This window comes from Melospiza melodia, chromosome 1 (assembly GCF_035770615.1).
Source record: "Melospiza melodia melodia isolate bMelMel2 chromosome 1, bMelMel2.pri, whole genome shotgun sequence".
NCBI classification, from domain to species: Eukaryota; Metazoa; Chordata; class Aves; order Passeriformes; family Passerellidae; genus Melospiza; species Melospiza melodia.
Genome location: NC_086194.1, coordinates 132,831,284 through 132,852,465, shown reverse-complemented (window position 1 = coordinate 132,852,465; position 21,182 = coordinate 132,831,284). Strand labels below are relative to the sequence as shown.

The 21,182-nt window shown below is 37.5% G+C and overlaps 1 protein-coding gene across 5 annotated transcripts in view; it reads right to left on the bottom strand.

The window, feature by feature from the left end:
* The window catches only part of SNTG1 (syntrophin gamma 1), a 320,666-nt gene that overhangs the window by 99,229 nt on the left and 200,255 nt on the right, over positions 1-21,182 (bottom strand). For all 5 annotated transcript variants that reach the window (XM_063168615.1, XM_063168607.1, XM_063168586.1 and 2 more), the window contains 3 exons: positions 10,034-10,136; positions 8,546-8,628; positions 2,622-2,752 (listed from right to left, as the gene is read on the bottom strand). In XM_063168615.1, coding sequence (XP_063024685.1) covers positions 2,622-2,752; positions 8,546-8,628; positions 10,034-10,136 — 317 coding nt within the window. The remainder of the gene's footprint in view (positions 1-2,621; positions 2,753-8,545; positions 8,629-10,033; positions 10,137-21,182) is intronic.

Below are 21,182 nucleotides of genomic sequence, written 5' to 3'. Positions count from 1 at the left end.
TTTTCTAGAATTTCAGATCTCAGATATATCATTAATACCTAAACCACTCCCTTTGTTATGTACAAGTTCTATAATATGAATTTTAAGCTTGGTTTTTATTGATGCAGAAGACTGAATTTTAAAACCCTAGATCTATTAACAGCTGCTTATGTGCTAATTTTCCATGTGAGTAATTCAATTCAATACCTTATCTGAAGTATGCAGTAGAATAGATCTCAGATTTTATGTTAAGGTTTTGGGTGCTTTATGCTTCATTGTTAAATATGGAGCTGAAGGTTTAGTAAGAATTTAGTAAAACACCTTCTGCCTCTCTGGTGACTTGATCCTGCTCCAGTTAAGTCCAGCCAAGAAGCCTTTGCAGCTTTTGGTTTCCACCCTGCCTCCCTGGGCCAGCCACTGTTCCTCAAGAGACCGAGGTTCATGCAGCCAAGTAAATATGATCCTGCTACTACTGGTCAAAAGCTACAGGCTGCCCTTGGCTCCACAATGATCTACCACAGCTACTGCCTAACCTGCATTAATTTCAGCTCTGTGAATAGGAGAAATGGCTGGCAGACCTAGGCAGTGTATTGCTAAGAAACAGCCCTAAGAACCAACTGAGGCAGTGGACAGTTTTTGTGCAGCTTTCAAATGTTTACTGAGTACCAGTAAGAAACAGTAAAATTAACACCACAAAAATTCCAAACAGATTGAAGAAAACTTTTTTTTCCCCCAGCTTCTGGGAGTTTCATAAATCCAGTTTTAGGGGGTTCATTAGAAGAAGAAATTATGGAGTAATCTGCTTTGTACTTGTACACAGCTTTCCTACAGATAATATCTTTACATACTAGAGCTCACAGAAGTATTTCAGTGTGACAACTTCATTCTTATACATACAAATGATAAATGAATCCATATAATAGCCAGATGCTTAAAAATTTTGACAAGTATTATCTTATATAATTGCCTTGTCGGACTTTGTAGCTACTTTAATTTCTATTTATTGCTTTACAAATAGTAATCATTACAGATTTTTTTGTCGTCTCTCCTAATTTCTTCTGATTTATTAGGATAATATTAAATTAAACAATGTCAAGTTCCAGGTCTGTATTGGATCTTTCTGAAACAAATTTTATTTTCCCCACAGCAGCCCTCAGAGTGTTGGACTTTGTATTGGTAGGTAGAAAGATATTGATTGCACAGCATTGTTTTGGCTACCCCTAAGCAGTATTGGCACAGCATCAGAGCTGTTGTTCCAACATTCCCTCCTCACCACCAGGCTGGGGAAACAAAACAAAAAATAGCCAGGACAGCTGACCCAAACTGATCAAAGGGATACTCTATACCATATGACATCCACTCAGCAATGAAAGCTAGGAGAAAGGAAGGGCAGAAGGGGCATTAATTAGTTATGACACTTGTGCTCCAGAGCAACTACTACATGCAAGGCCCTACTTCCCAGGAAGTGACTGAACATCACCTGCTGATGGGAAGTAGAGAACAAATATTTTGGGTTTTTTCTTCCATGTGTGGCTTTTGCTTTATTAAACTGCCTTTATCTTGACTCACCAGAATATTTCAATCTTATTTTCCTTCCCTCCATCCTGTTGAGGAAGGGAGTGATGGAGAAGCTTGGTTGATACTTGGCATCCAGCCATTGTCAACCCATCACAATGATGAAATAAAGCTACACCTGACTATGAGCTTTGGACAGCTATCTCAGTGATTGTGACAAATTTGCAATGAAATTAAATTTAACACATGCAAAGTAAAATATGGGAAAAAATAACCTTAGCTATATGGAAAAAGAACAAAAAAGCCCCATCAACTCTGTACTGTAGCTATAAACATAAAGCATAGAAGTACAAAAACTGGGAGATGTTTATCAGCTCAGGCTCTTGCTCATGGTCCTCACCTGAGTATGCTTGCAGCTACTTCTGTGCCTGGACATGCATCCCACTGACTTGGACCTTCAGGCTGACTTCCCAGCCTAAACTGAGCCCCACCTGACCATGATGGACTTCTCTAAAGACTGTCCCTAAGCCTTCTCTGTTCGTCCATGGGGAGCAGTGGGGTAGGATCATTTTCTGCATGGACAATGCCTTGTCCAGCCTCACTGCCACCCTCTCTCTTGGCTTATCTTCCTCATGGGGCAGTCAGACCTTGCTGCTGTCAAACAAGATTATTTCACCCAATGTAGGTATCAGATTATGTATTTAACACAAACAGAAGGAAATACATTTTAAAAATGTAATCACATTGCAGAGCTCAATGTCATAATGCATTGCAAAAATCAAAGACATAAAATCAAGCCACTTAGAAAGAAGCTTTTGAGGACAGGAGCATTAGCAGCTATTAAATATGATGATGTAAGTTTCATCTCAAACTGCAAAAGGTGCTGAGCACTAGATGTAAGTAGAAAGATCACCCATCATCTCCTCCCCATGATACCAGGTCCCAGTTGATATCAGAGGAGAACATGAGCCAAGGTGGACCTAGAAAGACCTTTATGAAAGCTCCTATATTTCATGTATCTCTCAGCTGCGATGGAACTAATAACACAATTTCTCCAAAAAGGCAACTCCCTAGGGCATGCATCTGTCAACCAAGAAGTCAAGTTTCAGCCTTCAGAACTTCTTTACCTGCACAAATCTGATCCTGGAAGGTACTGGGAAAATCGTGAATGAAGAAGTGGAATTAATCGAAGATCACACCACCTCTTCTCCCACCTAAGTCCTGGGGATGCTGGCCATGAGGAACATGATAACGTATCCTGAAAAACATTAAAAGGTTCTTCTCAGTTTTGAACTTCATTGTAAGTACTTGGAAATAATGAGATAGACTTCAAAGACTTATATTTAATTTGGCAGTGTTCCATTTTTTCCTAAATCACTTGTCATTAGTTTTAGTGAGCACTGGAAAGATTCTGAATAGGACCTCTAAATTATTCACAATACAACCATAATTCAGTAGCTTCCTGTGGCTCTCTACATATTTACATACATATCTTTTCTAATGACATAACCTCAAAACATGGTAATTGGGAATGGAATTAAACATGTGATGAAATTGTCAAAATTGTCAAAACTACATGCTGAAGTGATGAATATTTTAATGTTACATATTTACAGAAGACATTGCTTATATGAAAACTGAACTTTATCATGTTTATGATCATATCTACAAAGAATGAGTATTTAAATATCTAGAGTTTAATTTGACCAGTCTTCTTAATGAATATCGATTTGCATGAGAAATGCTTATAGAAAGTTAAATTATCAACATCTGTTTATAAAAATACAACACCTTTCTTTATAAAATGCTTTAAAAAATAGTGCTAATGATGATGTCATTTTTCTGAGAGAGCGGGATTCTTCAAATTGCCTTCTCACAGCAACAAAGGATGAGGAAAAGGCTGAGGTATTTAATGCCTTCTTTACCACAATCTTTAATAGTAAGACCAATTATTTGCCTGGAAGCAAATGTCTGAACTGGGAGACAGGGATAGGGAGCAGACTGAAGCCACCATAATCCAAGGGGAAGTGGCCAGTGATCTGCTGCAGCAGTCAGGCACACACAGGCCTATGTGGCCAGGTGGGATCCACCAAAGGATAGTGAGAGAGCCAGCACAAGTACTCAGTGAGTCACCTTCCATCATTTACCAGCAGCCCTGGCTAACCAGAGAGGTCTCACTTGACAGGAAGTTGGCAAATATGATGCCATCTACCAGACAGGCTTAGAAGGAGGATTTCTGGAACTACAGGCATGTCAGATGGACCTGGGGCATGTCATGGAGCAGATCATCCTGAGTGCCATCCCACACCATGTACTGGACAACAAGGGAATCAGGCCCAGCCAGCACAGGTTTGTGTATGGCACATCCTGCCTGACCAGCCTGATTTCCATTTATGACCAGGTGACCAATCTAGTGGACAAGGGAAAGGCTGTAGATGATGTCAGCCTGGACTTCAGTAAAACCTTTGGCACTGCATTCTCCTGCAGAAATTGGCTGCTCATGACTTCAATGGGTCCACAGTTCACTGGTGTCCTAGGGTGATGTTATGATGCTTGTATCCCCAGTTGTCTGTTCTGTTTATGAGGCGGGGAGAAGAAGGAGCACAGAGTTTCGTTATCAGCTGCACTCTCCCCCGCAGTCTGCTGGAACACAGAACTCCACTGTAGTTGTGTGGGCATGGACGGGGCAGAACATCACACTCCTTTCACTTTTTAGTTAGTTAGTTTAGCTAGCTGGGGCAGTCTGAGTTTTCCCTGGACTCTTTTTCTTTCCCTTTTTCTTGGAACCATTTGAACCTGCTCCAGACCAGGATCTGGGGAAACACTGAGAGTTTGTACTTTGTAGCCTGCCAGGGCCTGCTCTGGGCCACGGCCTTTCCCAGTGCCGGAGTGACCGATAACTGAGCCCACTGGAGAGACTTTCTGAATTTGTCATCTCTTCAGACCAGTGGATGAGTTTTGTCATCTGGTATTGTTCACTTTGTGTGCGGGGGAGTGCCTTGCCTGTTAAATAAACAGGTTCTTTCCATTTCTCTCCAAGGAAATTTTTTCTGAACCGGTTTGTGGGAGGGGCTGTGTGGGCTGGCTTTTTGGGGGAGGCCATTTTGGAGGTTTTCTCCTAGATTTGCCCTAAACCAGGACAATTGGGTAAAAAAAATGGCTGGATGGAGAGGCCCAGAGAGTGGTGGTGAGTGGAGATACATCCAGTTGGTGGACAGTCATGACTGGTGTTGTCTAGGGCTCAGTGTTTAGGCCGGCACTGTTTTTAATATTTAATATTGATCTGGAAGAGGGGATGAAGTGCATCATGAGTTCACAGCTGACATCAATTTGGACAGGAGTGCTGATCTGCTGAAGGGTAGGAAGGCTCTGCAGGGAGGATCTGGACAGACTGAATAAATGGACTGAGGTTAATTGCGTGAGATTCACAAGACAAAGTTCCAGGTCCTGTTCTTTTGTCACAACAACCCCAGGCAGCACTACAGGCTGGGGGCAGAGTGACTAGAAACCTGCATTATGAGAAAGCAGCTGGGGGTGCTGGTCAACAGAAAATGAGCCAGTGTGTGCCCAGGAGGCCAAGAGGGCCATCAGTATCCTGGCCTGATCAGAAATAGTGTGGCCAGCAGGACCAGGGCAGTGACTGTGCCCCTATATTTGGCACTGGTGAGGCCACACCTTGAGTGCCATGTTCAGTTCTGTGCCCCTCACTCCAACAAGGACATTGAGGTGCTGCAGCATGTCCAGAAAAGGGCAACGTGGTTGGAAAAGGGTTTGGAGCATAAGCCATGTGAGGAGCTGCTGGAGGAACTGAGGTTGTTCAGCCTGGAGAAAGGAAGGCTCAGGGAGACCTTATCACTCTCAACAACCACCTGAAATGAAGCTGTAGCCAGCTGGGGGTTGGCCACTTCTCCCAAGTAACAAGTGACAGTATATCAACATATCAGTAAAATGAAACCTGCTGATTTACATTCTTTTTAATCTCAAATTTCTTTTTTTTTTTACTGCTATCTTCTATAATATAAATATTACCAAAATTAGGTGCACCTTATATTTCTAGAGCGTGCATTCTGTGTAAGATCTATGGAATTATAAAGCTTTACCAATTTGAACTTTGCTTTTGCATATATGTTCATATATCTTTTATGTATATGACACAAAATATCATAATAAATATCATGTTAGCTGAGCAGCAAGATTTTCACAGGTAGTTCACTTATTTAAAACATTGAATTTATGGTGAGAAATTACACAGATTCGATAAAAATAAATAAATTATTGGCTAGGAAGACTACATTAGGATGTTGTTTTGAACATCTTGAATTTTTAATGTTTTCTCTCTGCTTCTGGGAACCTTTCTTCACCTGTGATTAAACTTAGGGAAAAGATGAAATGCAGCAAAAGTTCAGGTACAAACTGTGGGCCTAGATATGGCTACAACAAAAATGTTAACCCTATCTTTAGATTGCATAACTCTGTAAACTGTTGACAAAAGACCAAAGTCATGTCTGCTCCAAGTTTTGAGTCAAAAGCCTCCTTCAAAGGAATTAAAAAGACTAAATTAAGAAACAAAACTGTGGCTGTATGCCACAGAATCATGGAACGTCTGAGTTGGACAGGACCCACAAGAATCATCAAGTCCAACTCTTGTCCCTGTACAGGATATCTCCAAGAATCTCACAATGTTCCTGAGAGTTTTTTCAAACTCTTCTTGCACTCTGTGAGGCTGATGCTGTAACCACCTCCCTGGGGAGCCTGTTCCAGTGTTCCATCCTCTAAGCAAAGAACCATTTTCCTAATATCAGCTTAAGCCTTGCAGACACAACATTCCCTTGGGTCCTATCACTGGTCACACAGAGAAAAGAACAGTGTCTGCCTCTCTTCTTCCCCTCACAAGGAAGTTGTAACTGCAATGAGTTCTCCCCTCAGCCCCCTCTTCTTGAGGCTGAACAGACCAAGTGACCTCTTCTCATACAGCTTCTCCCCCAGATCCTTCACCACCTTCCTTGTCCTCCTTTGGAGCTCTCTAAGAGCTTTGTACCTGTTTTATACTATGGTGCCCAACACTGCTCCCAGCACTCGAGGTGAAGCAGTCCCAGAGCAGAGCAGAGCAGGACAATCCCCTCCTTTGCCTGGCTGGCCATGCTGTGCGTGATGCAACCCAGGATAGGGTTGGCCCTCCTGGCTGCCAGAGCACTGCTGACTCACATTCAACTTCCCACCAACCAGGACCCCCAGATCCCTTTCTGTGACTCTGCTTACCAGCTTCTCCTTCCCCAGCCTGTCTGTACATCCAGAGGCTGCCCCACCCCAGGGCAGAATCCAGATCTTGCCCTTGTTAAAATTCATAAGGTTGGTGGCTGCTCAGCCCACAGATTTGTTGAGGTCTCTCTGTAAAGCCTCTCTGCTTCTGAGGGAATCAAAAGTTCCTCCAAATTTTATCATCTGCAAACTTACTTAGTTTCCCTTTGAGTCCTGAACCCAAGACACTGATCAAAATGTTGATGGCCACTGCGCCTAAGATACAGCAGAACCCCACTAGTGAGCAGTCACCTCAAGTCACTCTGTTTACTATAACTCTTCATGCCCAACCATGAGCCAGGTGCTCACTGATCATGTGTATCCAGCTGTCGTAATTTCTTCTAGAAAATATTCTGAGAAAAATTAAGAGCTGTGGCATAAGAGTTGTACATAACTTAGGAATTCATTCAGAGGTTTGGTTTTATAAAGAACTCTGTTCCCGTGACAAAGAGATATGTCAGAACCACATCTTGGTCTTCACTTGAAAATTTAATTTAGCATGAATTATAGGCTCATGATACCAGATTATAATATTTAAACTGAAAGAAAAACACTTGGTTTCAGTAAATAATTGTCAGTTCAAACAGAAACTACAGCTCATTTAGATCAGTTTTGACATCTGCAAAAAAAGAATTCACAAATGAAAGCATGTTTTTTATCATAAAAGCAAAATTAGAATTGTAGCAGCTAGTTGAATAAATCAGTTTAGATCTACTGCCATAGCCTTTTTACATACAGACATACATACCTATATAGATTCCTTAGATAAGTCTGCTTTTGTTGTTGCTGCATCAGTTACACGTATTTTCATTGTTATTTGATATCAATTTTATTGATATTATCAATTCATAAATTCCACTTCCTAAAATGTTCATAATTCTCAAGGGGTTTTCCAGATTGTAATTCTGTTTAAATCTGTGGTATTGATATTTAAATCTGTGGGCTGCTATTTAAAACATTTTATAGAAAATATGAAAGTATAATAAAACAAGATGGAAACTAAATGGCTGCTCAGTATGGCATACGTTTCAGGTTTTAATTTTTTTTTAAATTATGATTTATACTGGTTTATAATTCTATTTTCATCTATCACAAAGCCAAATACTGAACGAAAAAGCTTTAGATCTGTATAAAACAAAGCAAATCTTGCATTTTCTGGCTAAGAAAACTTTTTAAAGGCCCTTGTGGCACTTCAAAGGCGTCTTTTATTAAATATCTGATCAGACATCTGTAGCATTTCATCCCAGAGACACTCTGCTCCACAATGTTATCCCAGTTTGGGTAAGATTTCAAGTACACATTACTAGAAGTAGAACACTCTCACCTTAAAAATAGGCAAAAACATGCACCTGATCATCTTTTGCCAAAAGCTTTAGATAATGCATGCAATATAAGTAATGGAAAACATTCTCAAAAACTTTTCTCCCTTTTTCATAAATAGATATATTTTCATTTTAAAAATTTTAATTCCTATGCAGAGCAAAACATGTAGAAGGAAAAACTTTTGCAAAATCCCTACTGCCCAAGTAAACAGTAATCACATGCATCAAGGCACAATCTCAGCTGTAATAATTTGCCACGTTTAATTCCCAGACATAATTTCTGGCTACTCTTGTTTCCCTCTACAGAACTGTCTGTCTCCAGAGTTAGCTAGAGCTCCTCCGTGTTGATGTCCTTTATTAGTGCTTCCACTTAGCTATTATACTATAATTACTCTTCTGTGTAATTCCATCAAGGAAGTTCAAGCTCTTACCGTGTTGTTGGGGTGGTAGTTGAGATGCAAACCACTGTCACACAGGGGAGAGGATGTGCCACTGCTTTGGTCACTGGGGGCACCTAATACAAATTCACAAGAAAATTCTTTGTTAATCTATAATTAAAATTTGTATTTGTATATATGCATTCTCCCCACACCCAAAAAACTTATATCATATACAACACTCATTTACTTTCTGTATTCAGCCAGTATCTGTTTTCTGGCTTGAGTGGATTGCCTTTGCAAGCTAAATGGAGGCTCAAGAAAACCTTTCCCAATTCTTTGATTAAAAAAAAGTTATTTTCTGCTTGGTAAGAAAAAAATCCCACATTGTTTCTTTCAAATTTGACAATAAAAGGGAAGTGTGTACCTTGTCTGTCAGTTTTTACTGGAAGGAATTTGTCAGATAACCCTTTTGTTACTCTCAGTGGAGTTTACAGTTCTAAATGTTCTTGTAATGGTTAGGAAATTACAGTGCTACTCCTCAAAAGTGACAAGATAGGACCCATGCAAATGCACATTCCTGTGCATCACTCAGGCTACTCTGTGGTACCACAGCCTTTCATAGAAGGGAAAAAGTACTGGGATACATTTTTTTTATTTAAGAATACAGTGTTCTGATTTCTTTTCTTGTTTCATATGAATTTAATACATAGGCAAAATAAAAAGACAAGGTTCCATCAAATGTTTGTATAAAATGCTATTTCATTATTTAGATTATCTAATTCCTACAAACTTAAAGGCTATAAGTATTGAAATCCAATATTTATTGTTTTGTTGCTTTAAACTGAGCAATTTAATTTACTCTCTTAGGGAGGAAAAAGCAGAAGGAAAGCAGAGGTGGCAAAAGGCACAGACTGATATATAAATATGGTTAGATATGCTGCAATTGCCTATAATTATGCATCCACACTTACAATTTAATATAATTAAAGGAAGACAGCTGTCTCCATATGACTCTCATGGGGCTAGTTCACTAAAACTCAGTTTGGACTAAAACAAAATACTTATCATTCCAGAGTAATTTATTCTTAGGTAGACAGACATCTCCACCAAAGCCTCTGAATTTTAAACAGCAAAGTCCTCTAAATATATACACACAATCTCATTTTCACATTTACAAGAAAAAACTCCCTGGGACTAAAATACTAGCTGATGCTGCCCAAAAAATTGATTTTAAATACTCTGCACCAGGACGTGAGCTATTGCAAACTAATGTAATTCTACTGTTTCACCTGCAAATTTACTGATCCACACCAGTCTGTTTATCTGTTTTTTCTACCATAGATAGCAATTTTTCTCTTGAGAAAGAGAAAAATTTTTCCTATTGCCACTAACCCTGGCAATAGGATCAACTCATATTTAGACACCAATGCTGATTGTAAAAGCAGCTGCCAATCACCCTCAATGCACTGTAGTTTCAGAAGCTGCAAGTGCTCCTGGGTACTAAATTGAGGGTTCTTTGGTCATGTAATAAAGGCTTACATGCACAATCTTCATTCAGTGGCAGTTTGAGAAAAGCAGGTGCTCTTTTCAGAAAGGACACAGTTAGGGTCACTTCTTCCCCTGCATTGCGAAGGACCTGTACCTGGAAAAGAAATAAAGGCAGACACCTTGAAATAAACTTATTATCAAAATGCATTAGCAAATGTAAGCAACACCACACAGCTTTCCCATACCAGAATGTAACTGCTTAGCAGTTTATTGCAATTACATTTCTTTGAGAATAAAGCAAGATGTAAAGCTTGCTATGCACTTGTCTATTGTGTTTCTAGCCACACATACAGTTAATGAGGTGAGGGGGGCATTACCCTTCTGTATTAGTACTGCCTTTGACCTGTGCTGTTGCAGACTTTCTCCTTGAAAATATTCAGATATGTAACTCCTTCTTTCAGATCAAGAATCATCCCCCCTAGCATGTATTTATTTTAAAAAATACATACATATTTTCTCTTTGCACATATATTTTCTCGTCTTATTAATCCTCAACCAAAACAACAGCAGTAGTTTCCACAGCTGTACCATAATCCTATGAGCAAGTCTTTCCAACACTCAGAGTTAAATTTAGCTGAAGCGCTCCGGCATGGATGAGAGACCTAATCTTCATCACAGACACAGAGGAAAAGAACCTATTTTAAGCCTTAAATCTTAGATAAGCACAAGCTTAGGTTTTGCCAAAGGGCATCTTGCATTTTGGACATAGAATGTGCAAAGAACCTATCCAGCTGGGAATACATTTAGCCTTCCTGTACTCTCCCAGTAGTTACCCTTTTGGCTTCTGTTCATCTTTAGCTTTTGTGGGATACAGCTGTAGACACCCCAAAAATACAGCAGAGTGAGGGACTCCAGCCACCTCCCAAAAGTAGCTGAAAGGAGGCACAAAAGCAACTAAGCCAAATGCTGTATTAAATGGCTGAGGAGGAACATGTGAATTGGTTTATGAGAGCCAAGAGCAACCAGATCTGCTTCAGAGAACAACCATTTCCTGTTCTGGCTCTATAACTTCAAAATCCTTCAAGGGTTGATTTAATTTGGGTGTACAATGACAGAATGTCATGTCTCTCTGAGTGACTGTGCTCATACTGTGAAGAGCCAGATCACAGGCAGCTGAGAGCTGCTGTGAGAGAGAGCTGCTACACAGTGAGACATTAGGCAATCATTTTAAACTAGAACATATCTCCTCCCTTTCTCCTGTGTAGCTGGAGAACACATAGGCAACTCTTCTGTCATGCTGCTGCTTGTAAGAAAGCCTTGTAAATAATTCATGAAGCACTGTTATTCTTTAATTATGCTTGTCAATAACCTACTCAACAGAGTTATTTACATGCATATGTATAACTATACATTGGGATGCTTTCACATGCAATCACTGCATTATGCTGTAAACTTAAAGTAATTCTTCAGGAAAAAATGTCAACTTTGCCTTCAAACTGTTGTCTTCTGAAACATCATCAAACACAATATTGCCTACTCCAGGCTGGTTGCCACAGAGGACTGAAATATGATGACAGAATATTTAATTCAGTAACTGAAATTTTAGGGTCTTTATTGTTTAAAATAGCACAGTGGCAGCCAATGCACATTTTGCAGTTTATTATGTATTTATAAGTATGCATGCAAATAAACAGAGAAACATCACAACAGATGTAATAACTTATACTGCATCCAAAGCCTTCATCTGTAACACAGAATCATGGAATCTCTTAGGCTGAAACATGAGTCTCTTTTATGAGCTGTTCCCAGTTCTGATGCATTTTCTATCTTAAAATTTGTAAGCAGCAATTATTTGTTAGAAAGATGACTTGTAATGTGCAGAAAAGTAGACCAAGACTCTGAAGTCCTGAATTCAATGAGAGATACCATCCTATATCCTCAGCCTCCATAGAAAATTCATTCTTTTCCTCTCTTATGTAGCAGTCACACAGTTTAGAGTAGTCAGAACCAAAGCAGAAGCTTACAGGTATGTACTCTGTATTGTTTCAACAGATGTGGACAAACAAAGTGCAGGAAAATACAGCTACTCTCTCTGTTGTTAAAAAAAGGTATTTCTTTTTACTCAGGAACAGAAAATAAAAAAGTGAAGAAGATACAGCATTACTAACTTTAATATATAAAGTCACCTTTTAAAATGGTGGATAAGTGAATATCATCTTTGAAAGAAGCTGAGACAATAACAGCCCTAAATAGTTCTTCCAAGAGTCTACATGATTTCACTTGATAATATATTACTTCATAAAGCCTGTAAGAAGCCATAAGTAGCCTACTGTGACTTTTTTCTCTTACGTCTCTCTCCCTCAAACCTCCTTATCTCATAGGATGAAAACTTTAAGCTGGAACACATTTCAGTTGAAATCAGCAATACTTATTCAGTGAAATGTATTTTGGGGTGTATGAAGCATATAATCCAGAAAGTTACTACATTTTGACATGCTGAATAAAGACTAAAGAGAGAGAAAAGATTAAAAGAGAAAACTACTAGGTAATGATTCAACAAAGAGTAGATGAGTTATCGATTCCATTTGCTTACTTTCTAGTCATTAACAATACCATTCTGGGAAATAAGGTTAGGTGAAGAAAATGAGCATTTTAATTACTTTATTGTATTTTCCTAGCTTTCATTTGAAAGCTTTACTGTTATTTTTCATTCTTTGTCTTTAATTTACATATGAAATGAAAAATCAAATTACTAAAGATAATGCTAGCCACAAGTAACAGTCTGTATCAGTACTGAATTTAAATTAGGGCCTCACTCCCACTGTGTATAAACGGTCAACAAAATTGAATATTACTGAAACATAGCTATATAAGTAAAGAGATTTTCAGTTCATTACTGCTAATAAAGAAGCCATGTCTAAATTTGCATAAAATAAAAATATTTAAAACATTTTGCCATCCTGGTTGATGGCAAGTGGAATATGAGTCAACAGTGCCCTGGCAGCCAACCACATCTCCTGGGCAAAACATCTCCACCTGGCAAGGGAGGGGATTGTCTTGCTTTGCTTTGCTCTGCACTGGGGCAGCCTTACCTTCAGTGCTGGGGGCAGTGTAGGGCACCACAATACAAAAAAAGACATCAAGCTGTTAGAGAGTGTCTAAATGAGAGCTATGAGGATGGTGAAGGGTCTGAAGTTGAAACCATATGAGGTAATTTTGGTACGTTCAGCCTGAAAGTGGGGAGACTGAGGGGAGAACTCACTGTGGTCTTCCACACAAAATTCCCAGTGCTAAATGTAGGGAATATTTGTATGACAAAAATTTAACTCAGCAGTAGACCTAAAATTTCTAATTTCCCACTACGTTATATATTCCCATTGCAGGCCACGGATAAACGCCCTTCAGAAGAGATCTGGCAATTTCTAAAACAATGTGTCCTAAATTGCAGAAAATGCATGACCAGACACCATTAAAAAGAATTGCTTATTGTTTGGATCATTGAAAGGCAATGATCTATTTTATTTTCCAAGGCTATATAGACTATTCAAGTTAGTCTATTCAAGACTAGTCAAGATAGATTTTTTTGTTAACATTTTTGAGATATTCTATGAAGACTTAGATTTTAGGCATATGAATTTACCTAACTATGTAAAGTTTTAACTTTTCTAGTTAAAAATTAATAATAGTAACACTTAATATGTTGATATAGAAGTTTCATGGACTAAATGATGAAAAGATATTTAGCACTGCTGTTACTAGTTTATTTACCTTTATGTTTTTATTTCAGCTAGTGAATAATACAAGCCATTCATTTGTTGGTGCATAGCATCTAACAAAATCACCCCTGTAACAGGAAAAAGCCATGACACAGAAAAATCTTAACATCTCATCAACATTATGGCTATATACATTAAATTCCTGCTGCTGCTTTAAAAATCATATTATATATTTTTAATTCAGAATGAGTACATGTGGAAAGAACTGTACAAACAGAAGCATTAAATATTGTCAATAAACTTTGTTATAAAAAGTATAACCTTGCTACCAGTGGGACCAAGAATTAATTTACTTCTACAAGTAGCCCTATATAAAGTTAGGATGTTCATGAATGAAATGAGATAGGTAAAAAACCCAGTTGTGCATGTCTGAGCCAGTAGCTGTGTGAAATAGTGACTAGAAAGTCAGTGTTTCTGGAGCAACAGTGGCTATATCTTTATGCAATTACTGCAATGACTGTAAGGGGGCTATTTGAAAAAGTAAATTTTCTGGTGATGTGTGATATTGCTGAAGAAAATATCTCCATGGTAACATCACTAATCCGAATTTTTAATAATGTCTACAATGATACTGCCTTTTAATTTTATAAACCTTTTTAAATTCCCAGTTCAAGAAAACATTTGAGCATATGCTGAAGTCTCTCTCAATATATTCAGGAAAGCAATGAAGGATGAAGTCCCTTCTGTACATATTCTTTCATGAATAAGACTGCAAATCCCCTCTCAAATTACCAGTGAAATTCACCCAATAAAGTGGTAAGGATTTAAAACAGAATACTTATTTAGATCCCAAGATCTATATTCTCTTGAAGCAAATTTCACTCTTCAGTTTTTAAAGAAAAATTCATTTTTTTGATGATTACCTTGAACTATACAGATTGGGAAAACAGAAAAAAAAAAAGAAAAGTTAGAAGACACCTTTCTAGCCACTCTACAATTGCACAATGCCCAAGCATCAGGTCCATCAGCAGATAACAAAACACATATTTTAACACAATCACACAGAGGTCAAAACCTACCAGACTTCATGCACACAACTGTCTTGAATTTGTGTTTATTTTAAAAATCTACTTCTTTATTTAGTAAAAGCACCATGTAGTTAATACAGAACTCTTAGGAACACATCAGTGCATAGTGAGTTTTTAATTCCTATGACCAAATATTTATCACAGTATTTGCAATAATTGAAATTAATAAAGAAATATATTATCAAGAGATATCAAAGCTTCTTCCCTTCAGAAAATTTCTCTTTCCAATATACAGAGCGAACTGCATATGGTGTATATGGCTGTATATAGAACAAAATTTTATGACAGAAGTTCCTATTCAGACTGCACAACTAAAAATACACTTCAGGCTATAGTTTGACACTATCACAATTGTACATTTTAAAGTTTTTGCTGTCTGGCTCCAAAAACCATGTTAGATATTTAGACAAAACCCAAGGGCTGCACACTAGAACTGGGGGCTATCTCAAACAAGGGGACAGGAGCTGCAGAGCAGTGTGTTGCACTTCCCAAGAACACAGGAAGACATGCCCTTCTTTTCTGAGCTCTCTTCTACTTGCATCCTGCTGCTAGCACTGTTTTGAAAAAGTGCAGGGGGATGCAGTAACATAGGAATTTACAGCAAAGACACCCTCCAGTGCCCACCTCTAAAGAGTTATTCGGAAAAGTGCAGATAGAGGTTTATGGACCTGCAAGATGACAAAGCAATGGAATTGAAGCAGTGCTTGCTTAGTGAATGTTCCAGCTACTAAAGCACTACAAAAAGATCATTTCAGAGTAACATACACAGAGATTCAGGGTTTGATGCTTTTTGACAAGTCCCATCAGACTGGCCACTTTGAAGGAAAATTACTCTTGATCCCAGGTGACAGCACATGTTTTAGCTAGACCATTAGGTGGTTTCTCAGATGTACAGCATCATACCAGTCATCTTATAGATAAACTCCTTCATTGATCCTTGCTCTATCTATTTTCACAGGCTCATGGGCTTTAGTCACAGAAGTACCAGAACATGCAATCTTGACACTGTATAAGTAGAAAACAAAGTGATCCTCCTTTAAAAATAGATTTCATCGTCTTTCAAGACTACATGCCAAGTAGGCCACTTACATTGGCTAACACTGAGAGACCTGTACAGAATTTCCTTCACAGGAATGACTAAAATAATCAGATGCAAGCAATATGAATAAGTGTAATGAGGAAGTAGGAGAAAGAGATCAATTTAATAAAAAATTATTGAAAACATAATAAACCTACAAAATAAAAAACATCCACCAGGCAATAGACAACCAAACATAGATCACACAGAGGACATAGACTCCTGTCAGTTCTTCCTTCAATGCACAAAAAGAATATGATTTCAAACTTTTAAGTCTAACACGTGTGGAATGCAGCACTTCCAAGTTTGTCTAAAAGATCTGACTGCAGTTTTCTGGAACTCTTTAACCTTTCTTATGTTCCACAGTCAACACAAAAATGTTTATTGCTCTTTCAGTCAGAATAGTAGCATGCTGTAACTAATTATTGCTTCACTGCATGTTTATTTATTGAAAAGTAATATAGTAGTGCTTTAGCAAAAGGTATCAATACAAACAAAAAAAAAAAAAAGTCTGCAGCATTTTCCTGTTTTTCTTCCCTTAATCTTAGCATCAATAATATCACTCATAAAAATACTGCTATTAAGTGCTTAATTTGCATTCTTAAGTCATATACCTTAATTTTGAATTCTGTTTCTCTAAAAGCTGCACAAACTGGTCATCATAGTTCATAGTAAATAATTAGAAGGCCATTACTCCAATACACAAACTACGAAATGCAAGGAATTAAAAAATGCTATGTCTTCCAAAACTGAGAACACACCCTGGAGGCCATGACTCATAGGTCATATGGGACATCACGGGTCCTTGGGCTGAAACATTTCATACCATATTCTGAAATACAGAAATTAACAACTCCTTACATAGATCCCAACTACAATACACTATTTATCATGATCTGCCAGTATATTCTTTGAATCATTCTAACTGGTGGTTGATTCTAATGCAAATGTTCATTTCAATATCAAACTATGGGTCCTGTTAACGATTCTCAACCTATGGACTACTACTTGTGTGGGACTGTGGTCCATTGAAGAAATACACAAACATGCATTTAATAGCCATTCAGCTCTGCATGATAGGCAGCTATTCAGGACAAGAAAATACCTATGAAAACACAAAAAAAAAAAATCCCCAAAGAACTAGAAGACTTCAAGCCAAACTCTTCCCAAGCTTTATGAGCTTTTTTGGTGTATCTATTTGTAGTAAGTACATGCCAGAGTTCAGAACTGCCTATCTTTGTTTTCACATTATCTACTCCATGAATGGCTCTACTTCTCCAGGATTATTCAACTACAGTAAATGAACGTTGTAGTTACTCAGGAACTAGTTACAGAGTTCTCCATTTTAAACACTCACAGATGTTCCACTTTTTAAATGTGATTATGTATTCGGCAGCTGGGCACTTTCTCTCTGTCGAAGCTAATTCATGAACACATATTTTCAAATTAGATATGTAATGGCTTCCAAAGCAACTAGCCAAGAAGAACAAGATAAATCTCTTAAAAACACTGAAAATGACAGAAATACCAATGGAATTTTTCACAGTGTGCTTGAAATTAAACAGCATGTAATTTACTTTTTTTTTTTTAATATGAAATAGGAAACTTGAATACTTTTGGACAATAAAAACTTTCAGGTAGTTAAAGCCTGTATCAGGAACAGTGGCCAGCAGCAGCAGGGAAGTCATCCTTCCCCTGTACTTGGCACTGGTGAGGCCACACCTTGAGTGTTGTGTCCAGTTCTGGGCCCCTCAGTGTGGGAAGGACTTTGAAAGGCTTGAGCACATCCAGAGGAGGCAACGAGGCTGGTGAGGGGCTGGGAACACAAACCCTGTGAGGAATGACTGAGGGAGCTGGGGGTGTTTAGCCTGGAGAAAAGGAGACTCAGAGGTGACCTTGTTACTCTCTTCAACTCCCTGAAGGGTGGCTGTAGTCAGGTGGGAGTTGGTCTCTTTCTCCAGGCAGCAACTGATAAAACCAGTGGACACATTCTTAAGCTGAGCCAAGGGACATATAGGTTGGATATTAGGAAAAAGTTTTTTTACAGAAAGGGTGATAAAGTACTGGAATGGTCTGCCCAGGGAGGTGGTGGAGTCACCATCCCTGGATGTGTTTAAAAAAGACTGGATGTGGCACTCGGTGCCATGGTTTAGTTGAGGTGTTAAGGCTGGGTTGGACTCGATGATCTTGAAGGTCTCTCCCCACCTAGTGATTCTGCGTGATTGCGTGATTCTGTGTATTACAACTCTATGAGACTTATAAAATCCCCACATGTATTTAGGCAACCTACTCAACGCCACCATTAGTCAAATGTTATAAATCCATAAGCCTAATTTAGATTCTAACTCATATGATTTACATGTATGTTTCATCTTCACGTACAACACACTTTCATTATCACTGTATATATGGCAGTACACTTCTCATCAGCAGAGTTCAGAAATTTACACAGGAGCCAGATTTTCTTTAGGATCAATTTAATCAACATTGTCATAACCTGATGTTTACCAAAGCTTCTTTGGGAGAAATGTGTGAACCCTTTAACAACACTCCTAAAAAAATGGGAGAAGACTTTACACCAGTGTTGCAACAGCACCTATTGTCTTCTGCACAGCTTTCCACAGGCTTGCACAGCGTTGTGTGTGCAGTGGTGTGTACAGCCAGATGAATGATAGGCTTTCCCATCAATCTACAGAGGATTTCTAATTTAAGATACAAGACTTTTGGACTTCATAATAATTGGAAAGCAACCATGATGGTAGTCTATGCTGACAATGTTGTTTAGGGTTTTTTCTCCTTCCAATTAGTTATGGAGAATATTCAGAAAAATCTATCAACATCTGTAGCAACTATAACACATTTTAAGTAGGCTCCAGAGGCTTTGCACATTTACCTTCAAAGATGCATGACATAAAAATTCAAAGATTTTTTCTTTTCTTTTAAGCAGACTATATTTTAATACTTAGATAATATGTAGAAATTCTACTGACTCATCATATCTGCACAAAACCCTTGTGGAATCAATCTTTATTACTTATACAAATAGTATCATTTTAGTGGATTTTAGTCCAATATAATATAAAGTGTTGAGCATAAGCCAGAACTGTAATTTTCAAATTATTTGTAGGCTACCAACCAATCTTTGGTGGTGCTATTCTCTAATAAGGGTTTAGGATAGTAAGAGATCAATAAAATAATCTTTAAAAGAAAGCAGAAAAAAATTAATAAAACACATTCTCTTGGACTAAAAAAAAAAAAATAAAAATTTAAGGTCAGTATAATACACACCAACTAAATATCCCATATCCCATTACGGATTTCCCCAACATCTATTTAAGCCAGCTTTTGATAACCATCCATCAACCTACAAAAAATGACAGACTATATGGGAAAAACACTTTCTGGTGATAAAAGTTGCCCCAAACAAACAAACTTTGTGCTGTATACAGGCCAGAGCTTCAGTCATTAAATTACTAATTAATAAAATGTGAAAACCAGCACAACAGGTAATAATATCACTATCTCCTATGCAGAATATTAAGAGTTTGCTCATGGCCTGCAAGTGTTACAGCACACAATGCATGATAATGCAATGACTATTCTAGAAAAAAATAGAGTGTATAACACATAGTCTATCCAACAGTGTAAGAGAAAACAACATAATGCAGCACATAATCATGAGCTGAATTGAAGAAAAACATTGTATATAATGTCTCAAAACCAAAAGCCACATTTTAGCAATTATCCAGGAAAACTTTAGAAGAATGACCTAGCACTTATGACTCTCCACTCCCAATTCAAAAGTCATAAAAAATACAAAATATAGCAAAAGGCTAAAGACATTACCCATGTTACATAAAGAGAAAACCAAAATCAATATTTACAGAATAAAGCACAATTTTCCATTTATCTGCATGATTCCTAAATTTACCCAGTTACAATTCAAATGATGATCACTAGAAACCTCTTATGAATGGATATGTATTCTTCTTTTGCTGGAATATATTATACTAAAATAAAAAAGCTTCATACAGAAATTTTGCTCTTTCAACTTTTTTTTGTAAGGGTAAAAATCAAAGTAAAAAGTGGAAATGTTTTTTCCCAGTAAAGTGTGACAGAAACTAGAAAATAACTTGAAATTAGGGTCTTTGAAATTTCCTCAACAGGAAGAAATAATTCTAATCAAATTATTCATTTAAAGATTTTGGATTTCTTTCTTTTCATAGTTGATCACAATGGACATTTTTTTCTTATTATAGTAATGATCTTGAATGGTTTGAGCTTTTTAATCCTGATTATTAACAAAACAATGAAGCTGCTTAATAATCCATTAAATATATAAGAATCTCCTGCTCTTTTTAGTCAAATTGTTCTTACAATTCAACTTTACCAGGAAAAAAGTGTCCTTCTGGTTGAATTCTCCACGAAATTTCTAAGACAGCCACTAAATACTAAACTAGTACAATTTTTTATGTTTACAATTTTTGAAGGCCTCATTAGTAGTATTCAAAATGCATACACATTACCAGACTGTATAACATTCCAGCTATTGTTCCTGCTCCTAGTGGTTGAAGAGTGAAAAACATCCAGTTGACGCAGTATTTTTAAGTACAGTCTTAAAATTTTAAGAAATTTTATGAAAACAATGTAAATGTTGCATGGCTTGAACATTTTGCCTGGGTATGCAGAGCTCTATGTCTGGGAAAAAAAAAAAAAAGATCATTCCCAGACCAAGAGTTTGCTCACACTAATCCCATTGCAAGGCTGGGGTCAAACACACAGCTAGTAGCAAATTTCACATTTACATATTCAATATAAAATTTGCTGTTGGCAAATATGACCTTAACATTTAGTTTTCATGAACAGTCACACTAATCAAGCACCAGAATATAAATACTCATGAAAAATGAATAAAAAGTGGTCCTAAAGAGTTTGAAATCAAATTCTAATTCTGTATTTGAATAAATATTACTCTACAAACCTATTCCTATTTGTTCAGTTTTGAATGTTATCAACTTCAATATGACAAAAAATAAATTCCTGGACAAATTTGTATTTGAAGTAATGTTTTAGATTAATATAAGCAGTTAATTCTTCTAAGCTTCTTGGCTGCTCAGGATCTAATCTCTGAGAAAGTTATTTTAGTACTCCAGGGAAAGTGCCTAGTGGGAAAAGTTCTCAGCTGGGAAAACACATAAGAATTCTGTGATTCTGTAACATAATTTCATGCCATTTCATGCAGTAGCACTTTTTCTGCCCCAGATTAATGGCACTGCATCTAGTTGAAAAAGTTGAGAAAATTACTTTGTTCTTCAAAA